Here is a 17792-nt window from a genome sequence, read left to right on the forward strand (position 1 = left end):
AAGAGTCGAATAGGTGTCGGGTATCCTGATCTTGCTTTCCTTCCCTTCAAAGGATACTTCCAACGACTCATTTCTTTATCGCGCTGAAATAAATAGATGTATAGTATTTTTTATACGGTTGTGACTGTTTGAGAGTGTAAGTGTAAGGAGAAGGGAATATGGTATATACTACCCGGTGGAACAGGCCTAATTAGAGCTTTCTTTGGGCCAGCAAGCTCTCTAAAGGATCCATTAGGCCCTCTAATATATGGACATTAGAATGCACCTGTTTTTTGTGTGATTATTTGCTACATGATCAGCCAAAAATTGAAATTGACTAAGTAAGATGGGGAGCGCTGTAACACAACGGAATCTTTCCCCATCTTTTGTATACGTTGAAAATAAATCTTGTGATGATAAGGGGGATTTTTATGGGGTCAAATTGAAATAGCCAATCATGTCTGGAATTGGTGGGACCCCCACGAGTGACACATTCGTCACGCGCTATAATGCCGCGGGGAGATGGTTCTCTCTCACTTGCTCAAGCATTTACGTAGAATAGGACCAGTTGCTTTAAGAGGGTAGAAGAAGCTGAGTATACGACGATTCTACAGAAGGGTATATCAGTACTTGCGCGTCCACCTCTTCTTGTAACGTCTATCACGATTCACAGGTATAAATGCGTATAGGCACTCGAAGCCAAGGGATTGTACTGTAAATGGAGCAGCCACCATACGCAGAAGATGACCTGACCTCCACCTCAGCCACCCAATCTCACCGCAAATCAGACTCCCAACGCGGCGGCACGCGCCACCCGGTATTCCGCGGCGTTCGGAAGCGACGGTGGGGGAAATGGGTGTCGGAAATCCGGGAACCGCGCAAGAAGACGCGCATTTGGCTAGGCTCTTTCCCGGCGCCGGAAATGGCAGCCAAGGCGTACGACGTCGCTGCTTTCTGCTTAAAGGGTCGTAAAGCGCAGCTCAATTTCCCGGACGAGGTCGACCACTTGCCTAGGCCGTCCACGTGCACTGCCAGGGATATCCAGGCCGCGGCGTCGAAGGCCGCGCATGCCATAGTTTTGGAGAAGAAGAAGCGCGACGTTGATGCCGTGTCAGGTTGCGACGACTTTTGGGGTGAGATTGAGTTGCCGGAGCTGAGGGTTAGTGAGTGTTATTGGAACTCGTGTGGGTGGTCGTTTACTGCAGGAGACGCCGCGGGGCTGGACGGAGAGGTTTCGCAGCCATTCACGGCATGTCTCTAGCGCGTATTGTATCATTGATAGGTGGGTATATATGCTCCATTTATGTACGTATGTACATATATATATATCACATCCGGTTGTGTTGCTACTCTAATGTACTTGTGATGTATGTATATCACAACCGGTTGTGTTGAATATAGAAGGGCCTATATTATTATTTTGCAAGTCGTATGGAGTTTTTATTATTGTTATTATTATTATTATTTGCCACCCTATTTTAAGCAGTCTAGTGCATTTGAGCTCAGTTTGATGAGTTTAAGCTATTGAATTTCTGCATCTTCTATCAAACTCAAAGCAATTTCATTAATTAACTAATTGGTTTATATAAATTTTATAGAGGAATTAGGTGGCGTAAAAATTATGAACGGAAAAATTATTGTACAAATTATTATTAACTTTTTATTATTAACAATTATGAACGGAAAAATTATTGTACAAATTATTATTAGCTTTTTATTATTACCATCGTGGTTGGCTAACATCCCACGATTGTGATAAGGATATTTATAAAACTTACACTAGGTAATTTTGTACGTTTGGAATTTTTTTAAAAGATAATTAAACATTACATAATCTTTATATATTAGAGTGATTTTGGAAGAAGAAAGAGATCGAGGAGATGTTCAAGCCGGCCTGTGCTGCTGTGCATGTAAAGCCAAAAAAAAAAAAAAAAAAAAAACCAAGTCTAATCGTCGTACAACCACCCAAATAGAATTACAAGTACTTATGTTAATTAAGAGATCATTATCATATGCTAAAACTATGACAAACCCTATTTGTAGAATCAGTTGACATGTTTTAATAAAAAAAACACACAAAAATTAATTTAATGACTTTTATTAAAAAAAATAAAAAATCACTTTTATATCAATGATTTATCCATTCTAATTCGTTTAAACTTTTGAAATAAATTGTGATTTAACAACTTTGATGGAACGTTTAAACATAAAAGAATATGATATAACATCTTAAAATTTGTGTTATGGAAAGCTATTGGCTAACAACAACATAGCTAGCCCAGAAAAGGATGTCTTCCGATCGACTTTTGTCGGCAATCAACTCTTTATCATGTGTATTATGCAGCAATGAGTCCATTTCGTAAAAGGCCTGTAATTTTCTCGAATAACGAATGCATCCAAACGTTATTCCGCATACTTTTCACGGAAGATTGTAAACGTGCCCCGTCATTAATTTGTTTATATTTCTTTTAAGTAAAATTGACCCTTTTTTTTTTATTGGGAAATAGGGGCACTTATTAAATAGGATATTTCTTTGAAAATTATGTGGTGACGAATACGTATGAGACAGTTGAGTGGGGTTATGTGGATGAATACGTATCAGACGTGCATTTGAGTGGGACAGGTTGGTGCAACTTGGTAGGCATCGTATTAAAAGAATTAGGCGGCCCGGTTGTTTTCGCCCTAAAATATTTACACCCAAATCTTGCGTTAAATTTCAAATTTAACAGTCATATGATTCGTCGCATTTCTCATTGCTTTTCGTAAAGGCCATATTGATGGATATATATATATATATATATATATATGGCAACTGTTAAAAGAGAGTGACCAGGTTAAAGCATATTTGGTATTGCGTTTGAGAAATAAAGTTTTTAAGTTAAAAAGAGTTTTTAAGCAAATGTTTCATTTTTAAACTTTTGACAAGAGTATTTTTTAACCATTTCTAGGCTTTTTTGAGCTTTAAAAACGCTTTTAATTTTTTTACCAACGAGTATTGTTTTCTTCAAATTGACTTTTTGAATATTAAAAACACTTTAGACCTCTCAAATAAATCCTTAAACTTTCTTCTACCCCAATGTTGTGGTAGCTAATTCATTATTAAAGGTGCCATGACTATAACCTTTGGATGCGTAGAATAAGTGAAAAAAGTTGGATTTTTTTTTTTTTTTTAAGCCAAAAAAGCAAAGGGAGACTAGAATAACGACGTTATGCAGTAGCATTTGTCTGTTGAAAATCAATGATAAGAAGGGCTTAAACATAAGGAACCGCAAGCTGTCATTTAAGTCCAGTTGATTCATAACCTTACTCAACTTCGTCGAGACATTAGTATGGTTTACACTAATCAATTATGCATGATAATTCTCATTATAAGAGTCAAACTCATGTCTTAATATTTTACTTAACCACATAGAGATTACCTTGAAGCTATTAAACCACCACCCTTGACCGGTATATACTATCTTAGATTGAATGCCATAAAAGTGCTAATAGATTATTTCTCCCAAAGTGGATTGAATTCATGCTCTTGTATGTCTTAAGTTTTCTTTTCTTTGTTTTTTTGATACAAATTTTATGTAAAATTCACTCTTAAAAATTGACTTGCAAAGAGAAGATGTCCATATGATCGTTATAACATTTTGTAAGACAAAGTTTACTATAGAAATTGGAATTCAGCACGTACAATTGTTGGAAGAGAAAGATCAAGAAAATGATTGAGTGGTGTAAGAGAGGTTAGAAGAAGTGGATGCAACAAATGAATACGTGAATAAAATTAAAAAAAAAAAACAAAAACAAAAATGAATACGTGGTTGGACCACGAGGCAATTGAGCTGTATATCACACTATAATAAGCGTCATCAATGTTATGACTTATGAGTGTGATCTGTGAAGGTTCGATCTACAGCACTTGGTCCATCTCACCTTTTTCCTCGCTCTTGGAGCTTTCAACCCCAAAAATAGACCAGTGGCTACACGTGTCCACCATGGACAACAACACCGTGTAGCCCACACAGACAAGGATCACTAAATGAGACAACTCAAACAAGACACGCAGCTATCTTATTGCTAAATAAAAAGTGGGCCTATCAATAAATGACAAACTCTTAACCACTACAAATTATCAAATATATTTTTCCTTTTTTTCTTTCAAAGTTTTTATCAAATATCTTGAATCTCACAGAATCTGAACTACTGATTCAGTTCGTTCACACGAACTGAGATAAATAGTGATACCAATGGATCCATTGACACGATTCTTTGTGCAATGGACTTGTCATGTTGTACCTTAGTTAGCACTAACAATCTCATCAATCATTTAGCCCCTCATAAAAGACACTCAATTATTAAGGAGAAGATTCTGATAATTACGTTTGAAAACTTTTTTCTTTTTCTTTTTTAGACCACTTATTATTTTAAAAGTTTAAGTTAAGAACAAGAAATTAATTTAATTAATTTAATCAATACTTTTTTTAATAGGTAACATCTCAACACGTGAAATATTTAATTAAAATAAAAAGTGAATTAACAAAAACATAGTTCAAACTCAAGACTTTACTCTAATACCATATTAAATTAATACTTACTCCAAAAGCTTTAGTGTCGGTAGGATTGAAAATATTAATTTAATTATTTAATTAATACTTTAACAATTTTAGTTAAGTCTCTGACTTTAATTTTGACAAATGAATTCTTAGGCTTTTTCTCTGAATTCAAATGAGTCCTTCCATATATATATATATATATATATATAAAGGGAAATCATTCCAGTCTTATTAATTGATAAATGATCACGAGCATAAAGCTCTGAGAAAATCATAGTCGAAGCTACAAGATTACAAGATACATACATAACAATCTGACATTCAAGACCTATCTATGACGTCAAAATCCGCTAACCCATGACTAATATTCAATTGTAACAATAAGTCTGCTCCAAACAAACTCAATCCGATATATAAGTAGCAACATCCTTTAGCCGAAACTCATCCTCATCGACTCGCAAACTAGGAAATTATTCATATCTTTAACCCAACAAGTCAATACCACAAAATACAAGGAAAACGGAAATACATGAAAAAAAAAAAAGAAAAAGAAAAAAAAAGAAGAAGCACAAAAGCCCACAAAACACTACCAGAGGAAGGCTGTCGAATGATAAAAAACCATGCGCAGGCCCGTGCGAGTCACGATCCGTCGTGGGGTTACCCGAATCAGAAGCGGTAGGTGCCGTTGGAAGTAGGCGAGACGCGTGTCGAGGTGGGTCTGACGGAGGGACGTAGATCGAGTTTTGAACTGTCCGATCCAAGAGCCTCATTAACCCTGAAAAAAGACACAATAGAAATGGTTGACGAAGTGACATATCAAACCAATCAATTGCTGCATGAATTTCATTTTGACATATATGCGAATCACATGACAAATTTATTTTAAGTTTCAAAAATACCCTTAATAAAAATAAAAAAAATAAAAAATAAAAATTTTAAGAGAGAGAGAGGTGACCAGTGACCCTAACTAGTGAGGTAAGCCTCCTCTAAATATATAGAAAGAACTAAGAAGCCACTACTCCTCTAAGCCTAAGGTTGTCCTTCATAGTGATGGGTTCCCATGACGTTGCCCCCTCACACGAGAAGGGTGGCCACCCTTTTAAGCCTACCTTCCCAGAGGGAGAATGACACATGTCTGAGTACACCTGTCCACCATCGATTATGGAGTTTTTAATAAGAGTACATTAATATACATAGTTGAACACAACTCTAACCCAAAAGCCTAAGTTAATAGGCTAAGGTCCACTTAGCTATATTAAGTATTCTTTTCTTTTTATATTTTCTCAATGTGGGACACAACACTCACAGCACATTTCAAAACATTTTTTTTTTTTTTTTACATTACATAAATTAAATCTACTACCGTTCCAGTCCACTCATTTTTTTAAATCCTTTGCCAAACACACCCTATATGTTCTTAGATGTTGCTTTAACCCTAGCTAGGTAATCCTAAGATTAACAGTTTAGTAATAAGTAACAGATAAAAAAAACGAAAAATATTCTTAGTTGTCACTGCTTGTTGAGCTTGAGGGTTTTGGGAGGATGGAAGAAGACGGTGGAGAAACAAGAAGAGAGGATGTTTTGGTACTACTCGCTCTCCAGACCACATAAGTAAAGATACAAAATGAAACACGTGAGGAAAATTTGATGTAGGATGTGAAGTTTGTGGCCGTGTCTGTTTCAAATGTCAGATTATATGTCTGTCAACTGCGCATGGGCCGGGATGGCGTTTGATTATTATTCCCCTTACAGTGTCGTTTGTTTGAACCTCGTTGCTTAAACGACAGAGCAGCAGTACTTGTTAGGTGGACCGCTGCACCTGGAGCTTTCACCCATTAATCTCTCCCCCTTCTCCGGGGGGTGGGGGGCTAGGGTTTTGTTTGTGTATAGTATATTTCTTTTTTTTTTTCTATCAATAAGTGTGAAGAGCATATTCTGTTATTGCAAGTACATCGGACCAAACACGCTGAAAAAATAAAACCAGATCTTATCAAACACTTCTTAAATTTTGTGTGTGTCTTTGTAAAATGATCATATATACCTAACGCCAATTAGGATATGCAAACTCTACCAGTCCTGCCAGCTCGATGACAGAGTCATGTGCTTCCTTTATGTCGTGAACACAACAGTGACATGGTGTGGTGTCCTTTCATGTCTTAATGTATAGGACATGTACATAAATTTCTTCCGAACAGGTTTTGAAAAAAAATTCTTTAATTTACTCTAATCTAATAACCATTAAAGGTCATTTCTCACATTATTTATTATCATTCCACTAATTTAAGAACTTAAACATTAATTTTTTAAAAACAAAAAAATGTTAAATGACAGTTGTCATTTATTAATTAGAGTTTTTTTTTTTTTTTTTTTTATCAAAATAAGTGCTTCTCATTAGAAAATCACAGAACTAAAGTAGATTGCTCTAGTAATAACGTGTCATGAATACAAGCAGGAGGCATATCATGCCAAGTTTCAGAAATACAGTTCATCAAAGCATACTTAGCTAGATCATGAGCCACTTTGTTGCCTTCACGTTTCACAAAAGTAAGCTGCCAGTAACCAAACACCTGCAACTCCATTTTGATGTCGTCAATCATTTGCCCCATCCAGCTCCTATCAGCATCCGTGGAATGTATCGCATCAATAACCCCTTTGGCATCACCTTCCAAGTGGACGTTGGAACAACTCAGCTCGTGGCACAAGTGGATGGCAAGTAACAAAGCCAAAGCTTCAGTGCCTGCCAGGGCAAAATTCCCCGTTCGTGTTGCACATCGCGCCGCCAGCAAATTCCCCCGGGAATCAAACCAATTTGGAGAAAATTTGTGTCCGTACGGTATATATATATATATGTCCTTCATTTTTAGCTTGTTTAGAAAAGTCTGACTAATCAAATGCTTTGCATTAAAATGAAAGCAATTTGAAAAGCACATCTTGTCATGCCATCTCTGTCTAGATCTGTGCTGTCACTTTAAAATGATTAGTTAATTTGAACTTTTTTAAAAAAATTATTTATAAAGCTCAGTTTTATATAGTAAGTAAGTAATATGTGACTTAACAATGACACTCATGAGTGTCTTTATAAACCATTAACTCTCAATATGGGAGACTGAGGTGTTATACTAATAATGTTGACATGACACCCAAATCAGCCATTGGATTAATTCTTATTAATTTTTTTTTAAAAAAAAATGTAATAATTAATTTAGAGTGTCACGTAGGTTTTTAGCTCAACAATATTGTGAGGTCCATTATTCTCTCACTTTTGTTTGTGCAAATCATTGAGAAATTTAATTAATTAATACTTCTGATACTTAAAAATATTTTTTTCCTTTATTTCCATAAATAATAATTATAAGAGGATCAACTATGATGTTATACAATATAATGAATATATCAATTTTAGATGTATCTAAAAGAAAAGATGAATAATTAAGTGGTCATGGTTCGATTTGCATCCAATAGGCGGGCCTAGAGGTATGGACCAAGCCTGCTAAATTTGACCCCGAAGATGACTCTGCGTATGATCAAGTCCAAGGTGTCAGAGATTTAAGCCTGGGCTGAAGTATTTCCACGCAACCCGACTAGAGTCGGATTGCGAACAATTTGGGCTTAACTGTAAGCGGTTGTTTTTCGCGTGAAAAAAAATTAGCAGGCTTTTCGGCTAATTTTGGGCTGAAGTATACCTTCTTTCCTTCTCCTTTTGGGAGTGGGCTGAAAATTGGGCTTTTCGGCTGAGGCTGAGGCCCACTGAGCCTATAAATGGTTTGTGGTCATCACCTGGCGGAGTTAGAGCTCGACGACGATTCGGCGGTCGATTTTAGAAAAAATCTCAAAAAAACGAACGGTAAAAACCTTGCCAGTTGCCAAGTTGCTACAGAAGAAGTTAAATAATTCTTAAAAATTTTAAAAATAATTTAATAAATTGTTGAACCATCTTTTCCCTCAATTTAAGGAGTGATAGATGATCTAGTGAACCCACTCACGAAGGTTTGGGGTGGTGCAATTGCTCTTTGGGGGCTCTGGAGTAATGTAGATAATACGGTTATTTCTGAATATTTGGAAGTCTGGATAAAGCTTTCAAGGTATTGCTTAATTAGCTAAGAATCGTGTTTTATGAAATAAAAGTTACTAGTTTGAATTTTTTTTTTTTTTTTAATCTGTGTGCAGACGTGTATATATATATAAAGAAAAAAAGAAAAAAAAAATTGAGGGGCTAATCGACCACTCCAACCACTTCAATAAGATAAACCGTGGTTTGACCACCTCCTAAACTGTGGTTATTTATTTAACTGTATTTATTTATTTATTTAAAGGCTTACTTATACATTTTGAAAGAAAATTGCAGGCAAAAAACGCTACCCGAAAGTTCCGGGATTGGGATTCCCGGCAATACCCATAAAATTGCCTATCAAATTTTTTTAAAATTCTAGTCATCTATTTTCATCTAACAGCTAAAAATTTGCTACATGTTCCACTTAATGTACAATAAAAATATTATTTAAATTTAAAAAATAAATATAAAATTAAAAAATTAAAAAAAAAATATTAAAATACATGGGGTGGCTCGTGGTCGTGGGGTGGCCGAGCCACCCCATTTTCCCCTTGAGCCATGGGGTGGCCGGCCAATCTATTATTATTATTTTTATTTTGTTTTATATATTATTTTTACAATTTAAATAATAAAATATTATTTTTTTTAATTATTGGGACACGCTTGTAGATCTTTAGACGAGATTTACGTCAAAATTTTTAAAAAATTTGCTGGACAATTCCTCAGCGATCGGTATCCCAATCCAACTTACCACTCCAGCGTCTAAAAGCTAGCTGGGTGACTGGGTCCAAAACCCTCTTCATATATATTCCCTATTTAAATCCCCACAAAATACTCAAACCCTCGATACTTTCCCTCTCCCTCTCTCTTCAAATCTGTCACTCGGATCGGTCACCTACCGCATTTCCAAATCCCCCACTTAAACCCACACATCAGAAAAGCAAACACATATCCTCACGCTCATGGAGTGGAACCCAGAAACCCTAAAGTTCCTCTCCGAATGTTTCCTCCACACACTCTCTCCGGCTCCCGAGCCGCGCCGCCGCGCCGAGGCCTCGCTCGCGGAGGCGTCCGACAGCCCCAACTACGGGCTCGCGGTCCTCCGCCTGGTCGCCGAGCCCTCCGTCGACGAGCAGATCCGTCAAGCCGCCGCTGTGAACTTCAAGAACCATCTCCGTGTCCGGTGGTCCCCCGCCTCCTCATCCGACGAGCTCAGTGCCCCGTCCCTTGTCCCAGACTCCGAGAAGGAGCAGATTAAAGCCCTAATCGTTTCGCTCATGCTCTCCTCCACTCCCAAAATCCAATCCCAGCTCAGCGAAGCCCTTGCCCTCATCGGCAAGCACGATTTCCCCAAATTGTGGCCCGCATTGCTCCCCGAGCTCGTCGCCAGCCTCCAAAAGGCGTCACAGGCGTCCGATTACACCTCTATCAACGGTATCCTCGGCACCGCCAACTCTATCTTTAAAAAATTCTGTTACCAGTACAAAACGAATGATCTTTTGCTTGATTTGAAATATTGCTTGGATAATTTCGCCGCACCGTTATTAGAAATCTTTCTCAAAACCGCCGCACTGATTGATTCAGCGGCGAGCTCGGGTGCCCCCGCTGCGACCCTTAAGCCCCTCTTTGAGTCTCAGAAGTTGTGCTGTAGAATATTTTACTCTTTGAACTTTCAGGAACTGCCTGAGTTTTTTGAGGACCATATGAAGGAGTGGATGACTGAGTTTAGGAAATATCTGACTACAAGCTATCCAGCGCTTGAGAGTGGTGGGGTTGATGGGCTTGCGCTCGTAGATGAGCTTAGAGCCGATGTGTGCGAAAATATTAATCTCTATATGGAAAAGAACGAGGAGGAGTTTCAGGGGTATTTGAATGATTTCGCCTTTGCCGTTTGGAGTTTATTGGGGAATGTGACCCAATCTTCAAGCCGTGATCAGCTAGCAGTGATGGCAATTAAGTTTTTGACCACAGTGAGCATGAGTGTGCACCACACTCTGTTTGCAGGTGAGGGAGTGATACTGCAGATTTGTCAAAGCATTGTGATTCCAAATGTGAGGTTGAGAGAGGAGGATGAGGAACTCTTTGAAATGAATTATATTGAGTTCATTAGGAGGGACATGGAGGGTAGTGATCTCGATACTCGGAGGAGAATCGCATGTGAGCTTCTTAAAGGGATTGCTACAAATTATAGGCAACAGGTCACTGAAATAGTTTCTGCACAGATTCAGAATTTGTTAACCTCATTTGTATCGAACCCAGTTGGAAACTGGAAGGATAAGGACTGTGCCATATACTTGGTTGTCGCCCTTTCTACTAAGAGAGCTGGGGGTGCTTCTGTCTCAACTGATCTTGTTGATGTTCAGAGTTTTTTTGCTTCAGTTATTGTGCCTGAGTTGCAAAGTCAAGATGTCAATGGATTTCCAATGCTTAAAGCGGGTGCGTTGAAGTTCTTTACAATGTTCCGGAATCAAATACCAAAGGATGTTGCAATACAGATTTTCCGAGACTTGGTTCGGTTTCTTCTTGCAGAGTCAAATGTTGTGCATTCCTATGCTGCGAGTTGTATTGAGAAACTCTTGCTGGTCAAGGATGAAGGGGGAAGAGCAAGATATACTGCAAAAGACATTGCTCCATTTTTTGGGGAGCTGATGACAAACCTTTTTAAGGCCTTCAAATTTCCAGAATCTGAGGAGAATCAATACATAATGAAGTGTATCATGCGGGTTCTTGGGGTTGCAGAAATATCTCGTGAGGATGCTGGAAATTGCGTTATAGGGTTGACCTCAATTCTCATGGAAGTTTGCAAAAACCCAAAGAATCCAATCTTTAATCATTATCTATTTGAGTCCGTGGCGATTCTTGTCAAGCGGGCTTGTGAGAAGGAGCCTTCTCTTATATCAGCTTTTGAAGAAAGGCTTCTTCCTTGTCTGCAGCTAATATTGGCCAACGATGTTACTGAGTTCTTCCCTTATGCATTCCAGCTGCTGGCTCAGCTTGTTGAGTTGAATAGTCCACCAATTCCTCGAAACTACATGCAGATTTTTGAGATTCTCCTCTCACCTGATTTGTGGAAGAGAACTTCAAATGTCCCAGCGCTTGTACGTCTGCTTCAGGCCTTTCTTCAGAAGGCACCCCATGAGCTTAGCCAAGAGGGGAGGCTTAACATGGTGCTTGGGATATTCAACACGCTTATCTCATCCTCTGGTACAGCTGAACAAGGCTTCTATGTGCTCAACACAATCATTGAGAGTCTTGAATATGGTGTAATTGCACCCTACGTTTGTCATATTTGGGCTGCCCTTTTTGGGCAGCTCCAAAATAGGCGAACAATTAAGTTTGTCAAGTCTTTCCTGATAATCATGTCACTCTTTATAGTCAAACACGGTCCTGCAAATCTTGTAGATACTATGAATGCCGTTCAGCCGAACATATTTTCTATGATCGTGAAGCAGGTTTGGATACCTAATCTTAAGCTGATCACAGGAGTCATTGAGCTCAAGTTAACTGCAGTTGCTTCTATCAGACTTATCTGTGAGTCTCAAGCTCTTTTAGATGCTGCAAATGTTGAACTTTGGGGGAAAATGCTGGATAGCATTGTTACTCTCCTTTCACAGCCAGAGCAGGATAGGGTGGAGGAGGAATCGGAAATGCCAGATATTACAGAAAATGTGGGTTATACTGCCACCTTTATCCGTCTTTACAATGCTGGGAAGAAAGAGGAGGATCCTTTGAAGGACATAAAGGATCCAAGGGAGTTTGTGGTTGCTTTATTGGCAAGGCTTTCTTCCCTTTCTCCTGGGAGATACCCCCAGATCATCAATCAGTATCTTGATCCAGCAAATCAAGCAGCATTACTTCAACTTTGCAACACTTATAATTGCCAGATAGTTTGAGTAAGTAGTTATTCGAATCTATTACGTCTTTGTTTAGTATTATTTATTGTGTTGCAACTTTCATTGGTACAGGATAAAGTATGTTTTGATTACTTACTAGGGATGCCTACTTATAAAATACATATCTGAAATAGTATGGGCTTATGCTGAGTCATATATAAGTTGCCAAATTTGTTCTAATACAGGAAATTGCATAGGTACTGGGTTTCTCGTGTCTGATAGATCAGTTGTGTGTTTTATTGTACGGGGAATGCATATCATTATCATACAATCAGCATGATCCTCTTATTTAATGCATTGGTGGCCAGTGAGAGCAGCCACATGGCCACCCTCTTTTAAAAGTATAGAGTCAGCAGTACATATGTTTCCTCAAAATAAGCTGGTGTAACCCACAAAAACCATTTTCTTGAATGTGAACCCCATTAGAAAACACTTCTCACATTTATGTTACATCAAAACACTTTTTCAAACAAAAAACCAAAAATGCTTACCGAATACACTTACAAACATGCCCAGAAATATTCGGTTAAAGTTTTTTTTATTAAAAAATTAATTAAAAAAACTAACTGCATGTTAAAATCATGAAGACGGACATTGTCTGTGTCACTTGTGAGTTCTAAAGTAATGCAGTGTTCATTTGTGTTTTAGTACTAGGAGTTGTGGGGTCACCCTGAGATACCGCTCTTCATTCTGTTGATAACCATAGTGAATAAAGCAACAGTGAGTGTGTTGTTTAATATTCAAATCTCTTCCTTGCATTTTCCTTTTGCTTTGGAAGAACACTTGAACAACTATATTTTTTATATATAAAAAATAGCCATAGTGAATAGGACATAGCAATTGATTAGTCCTTTCATTTTCTTCATGATAATGCCCTTCAAAGCTTGTAGCTTCTTTAGATGAAGAGAAGTAGATGTTTAGGTTCTTTCCATTACGTCATCCTACCTTTGATGGAGATCTTATGACCTGAGAATTTTGGCAACTTTGCCCTTGACTTCAACTGCAACTTAACACTGGCTCAATTAAAATTAAATACTAAAGAGATGCTCCCTCGGGATTGTGGATTAGTCGGGCATGGTGGCATTTGTATGATGAGCTTTTTGGTTTTGCTTTCTATAAAGGGGTGGTTTTGGGGTATAAACTATAAAGTAGCATAATGTTTTGTGCTTAAAATAGGGTTGTGTTTTTTTCTCTCAGGGAAATACGCCCCCTGTGGGGTGGGGGGTTGTTTGGAGTATTATAGTCCAATTGGAATGTGACTTTGTTTTTGTGATTAATTGATGCATGGATGGTTCCAGCAACTGCAGCTCTGATTGGATCTTGGCATCTTGCTCTATAGATATTTTAAATCTGGCAATTTTAGCACTGATATCTTAACCAAGAGGCAATTGAATTCCTCTGAGGGCTTATGCCTATCAAAGGGCTTTAGCTCAGACCTATAAAATGATTTGTCTTTCTGTTCTTTGTTTCTATTTTTGCTTCTTTATGAGATGTCTTCCATGTGATCCTAGTTCTTTTCCAATTTAAAATTTTACTGTATAACGGTATTTGTTATATCTGAATGTTCGCTGATTAGTTGTCTGTTTAAGTATATATTCTGTGAATATGGACAAAGAAATAAGGTAGATCATTTTGTTTCTGGAACCATCTCTCTTTTTACTTTGTTGTTTTTGAGTTGGTGACTGCATTGGCATGTGTAACATAAGAGTCCTTTTGTGTCAGTGTGTGTATTAGCGTATCACTTGCATTCATTCGCACATATATCTTGAGTTTGTCGTTATATACATTCACTGATCTCTAGCTAGTCTCGTGCCTTGCTAGAGAATTAGATTGAAACTTTCTTCGTTTGCTAGCTACATTGTCACCCCTTCTATAGTCGTCCTTTTTTGTATTTTGTGCTTCATCTATTAGCCTCAATGTTCTTCTAATCCTCCAGTTGCACAATCTTGCAGGATCTTATCAGCAATGGAGCGGGCTTGTTTTTTTGGCACGATTTCAACGAGTCTTCTTCAACATGGTTTTTGTGCGAATGGTCTTTCACGGCGCAATCAACTGGTTTAGATGGTAATAATTTGTCATCCAGCTGACAGCTGTATAGTCACCCAAGATCTTATGCAGTGTGATGTGGGATTTTGGTGCTGACAGTTTTCCTTAGATTACCATGCACATTGAGCAGCCGGTAGTTTTACATTGTGGGTCACTGGGTTTTGGGTATAAAAAGAACTTCATCTTCTCCCTTTTGTTGTCATCATAGCGTCTTGTTTAGCCTGCATTTGTGAGCAAATTGATGACTATATTGCGGTCGACCAACTTATATTGTAAACTTATTATACATGCATGCGATTGTGTCATTTTTTTTTTCTAGTCTCGACGAGCTATCAAATAGCTCTAGTTGTGAAATGAAGGAGACTTTCAGCATATTTTGTGCTTTACCACGTATTAAGCATTAAGCAAAGACCGATAGTTTAAGAAAAAAAAGAAGAAGCAAGAACACTAAAGAAGAAGACCCTTTCATAATTCATGGGCAAAATATTACTCTTCCCTCTCCTGGTTGTGGGTTCGGTATATTGTGCTTTTTCGAAATTGGACTAAAACTTAAAAGAATCTAATTGTCGAAGTTTAAAATCAAATAACTAAATTGAAATTACACAAAAACATAGAGAATAAATTTGAATTTTTCTTTCAATAAAATGTTATCGATTTTATTTCCTTTATTGCAGTGCTCTTTATTTATTTTATTTATTTTTTATCCCAATGCTGTGGTACGTGAGTAATTGGGCCCCAAATCTCGTCGTTGACAGCTCTGCTTGGAAGCCCATTAATCTGTAAAGGAGCTAATGAGAGTGGAAAGAGGAGACGGTGGAGACGGATCCTCTTCATTTGCAAATCCCATTCATATGTCTTCGTCGGCCACTTGGCCCAATCCCGAATAAGACCGGTTTGGCCTCGGTGTTGGATTGGGTTTGGTGATAATTCCTCCTCCTTTTTGCTTTTTATTGCCATATATAAATTATAAGAGCCTAGTTTTCTAATTAGGACTTCTATAAATACTCTGAAATATATCGTTTTCATAATCAAAAAATCATTTAGATCTTTTATTTGGTCGCGTAGATAATTTTTAATAATATTCATTATTAAAATGACTCGTTCAACAATAAGTGTTGCAACTGGCCAAATCAAAGATAGTGTCATCGTCATTCCAAGTTCATAAATTTGCTATAAATCTATGATATTTTCTTCAAGTTTGAAGAGTTTATTGTGACAGATGTTCACATCATTTTGAAAAGTTTGCTTTCACACCTTCTAATGTCCAATCACTTTGGGTCTATTGTGCCATTAAGAGTGGTCCTTGGGTGGTACAATTTTTACGCCGTTAAGTAAACATTAGGGCATGAGTTCAATTTCAGTAACGAGAATTCTTATGACTAATTAATGTAAACCATCTTACAATTCTATTGATACTTTGATAGAACTTGGTCAAATTATGACTCAATTAGGTTTGAGGACATGTGTTATTATAGTCACGTCCAAATTGAGTTGCCACTTTGATCGACCCCCTTCTTTTTTCTTTTTTTTTTAGCTTAGATAAAAAAAAATGTAGATATTCGCCACCTGTCTCTGCCTTTGGATATATGCATGACTCCATCAATGACCAGTCTTCACGCTAGTTCTTATGCACACAAATGGACACCAATTTCCTCTAATTTATTTCAATAAGTGACAAATGTAATTCAACATCTTTGATTTTTTTACAAATTAATGTTTAAATTCTTAAATTAGTAGAATGACAATAAATAATTCTTAAAAATATTAAAAGAAATATATGAGAGATGAGACATATCACGTAGGAAATCTCTTAGAAAAAATTTATGTCCCACGCGAAAGGTCCCCAACAGTTTTCAAATATATTTGTGTCGTGAAGCAACCGCAGGGGGAAGGGCCAAGTGAGAAAGTGGGGTATTTTAGAAACCGGAAAGAAACTGTAGAAAACGAGATCGTTTCAGCTAATCGTCTTTTTAAAATTAATTAGGTGATAAATAATGATTAAGAGATGGTTCCTTGTAACTCTACACATCTCCGTGCTAACATCACGCATATGACATGCGTGCGTTAGGTTTCAATTATTAATCAACTGCCAATTGTTTTAAACAACATAATTAAAGACAACAAAAAAAAAAAAAAAAACAACAACAACAACATAGTTCCTTTATGAAAAATCACCCAAATCTTATTTTATTAAAGGATTTACAGTACAGGGACCTAAACCTTTTCTGTCTCTCTTGTTGTGAAAAATAAAAAATATAAAATTAAGAAAAATATAAAATGTCATTAACACTAACTTTATGATTAAGTCCAAAAACAGGCCCCAATAAATTTATTATTTTTAATGGAAATCAAATAGGAAACCTCCCGCCTATCAATAAATAACACGTGGAATTTAGTGTCGTCTAAATGGGCCCCTAGTAGGAAAGAATGTTGAGCTGATTGATTATATTACCAAATAGGAATACTCGATCCCACCTATGATTCTTCCGGCTTTTTCCTGTTCTTTTTCTTTTTCTTTTTTTCTTTTTTTAATCCTAGAGATCATTTTTTTTTAATGGATAAGATTCATTAATTATAAATTTAAATCCATCTGAATATAACTTAAATATTCCTTCCTTAACAAAAATTTTCCCACAAAACCTGAAGGTGCCCTTTTTTTTTTTTTTTTTTTTGGGTCAATTTGTTTACCCTTATACATCACTTTTAAAATTAAAATGGTATAATTAAAGCAGCAAATCAAATTCATTCAGGTGCATTAACCATTTGTATAGTAAAATAAGATGAGAAAGCGTAAATATTATTAATTAAATACGGCCGGCCACCCAACTGACCTCCACTAAACCATTGTTTACTATATGTTGTAGGGTTACTAATTTTAAGGTTAATAATATTAATCCGTGTGGTTAGATGTATAATAGGATGGTTCAAACCGGTGAAGCCTGGCCAATCCACAGGCACTGTAAATGATTAATGAGATAATCATGATTGTCTTAATAATGTTAATGCCTTTTAGGACCCAACCACATGGTTGAGGCTCAGCCATATATGTCTTGTCCACTTACCCTTCCCCACCCAAATTTTGATAACCTGTTTCTGGCACTAGTTTTATTATTGTGCTCGGGCCCTTCAATGGCCAATTGCAAGTAACCAAATATTAATTTTGTTTAGTGCTAACTTTACTTGATTTGACCAATCCTCGCCCCTTCATGTTGCTTACTTTCTGCTATACTTTGGATTCATTCTTGGGGGTTAAGCTTGGTTGAGAAATAATCTATGGCTTGG

General features: G+C 37.1%; 2 protein-coding genes across 2 annotated transcripts; both read left to right on the forward strand.

Annotated features, from left to right (window-relative positions):
• The first annotated feature begins 603 nt into the window (after positions 1-603).
• On the forward strand, positions 604-1431 carry LOC132187767 (ethylene-responsive transcription factor ERF023). The gene has a single exon (XM_059602188.1). It carries the CDS (start codon positions 698-700, stop codon positions 1238-1240), a length of 543 nt encoding a protein of 180 aa, XP_059458171.1. The 5' UTR covers positions 604-697; the 3' UTR covers positions 1241-1431.
• A 7864-nt stretch (positions 1432-9295) lies between these two features.
• Positions 9296-14828, forward strand: LOC132186647 (exportin-2). The gene is made up of 2 exons (XM_059600631.1): positions 9296-12464; positions 14417-14828. Exon 1 carries the CDS (start codon positions 9534-9536, stop codon positions 12462-12464), a length of 2931 nt encoding a protein of 976 aa, XP_059456614.1. The 5' UTR covers positions 9296-9533; the 3' UTR covers positions 14417-14828.
• The last annotated feature ends 2964 nt before the right edge of the window (positions 14829-17792 follow it).

The sequence above is a fragment of the Corylus avellana genome, chromosome ca7 (genome assembly GCF_901000735.1).
Source record: "Corylus avellana chromosome ca7, CavTom2PMs-1.0".
In the NCBI taxonomy this organism is placed as follows: domain Eukaryota; kingdom Viridiplantae; phylum Streptophyta; class Magnoliopsida; order Fagales; family Betulaceae; genus Corylus; species Corylus avellana.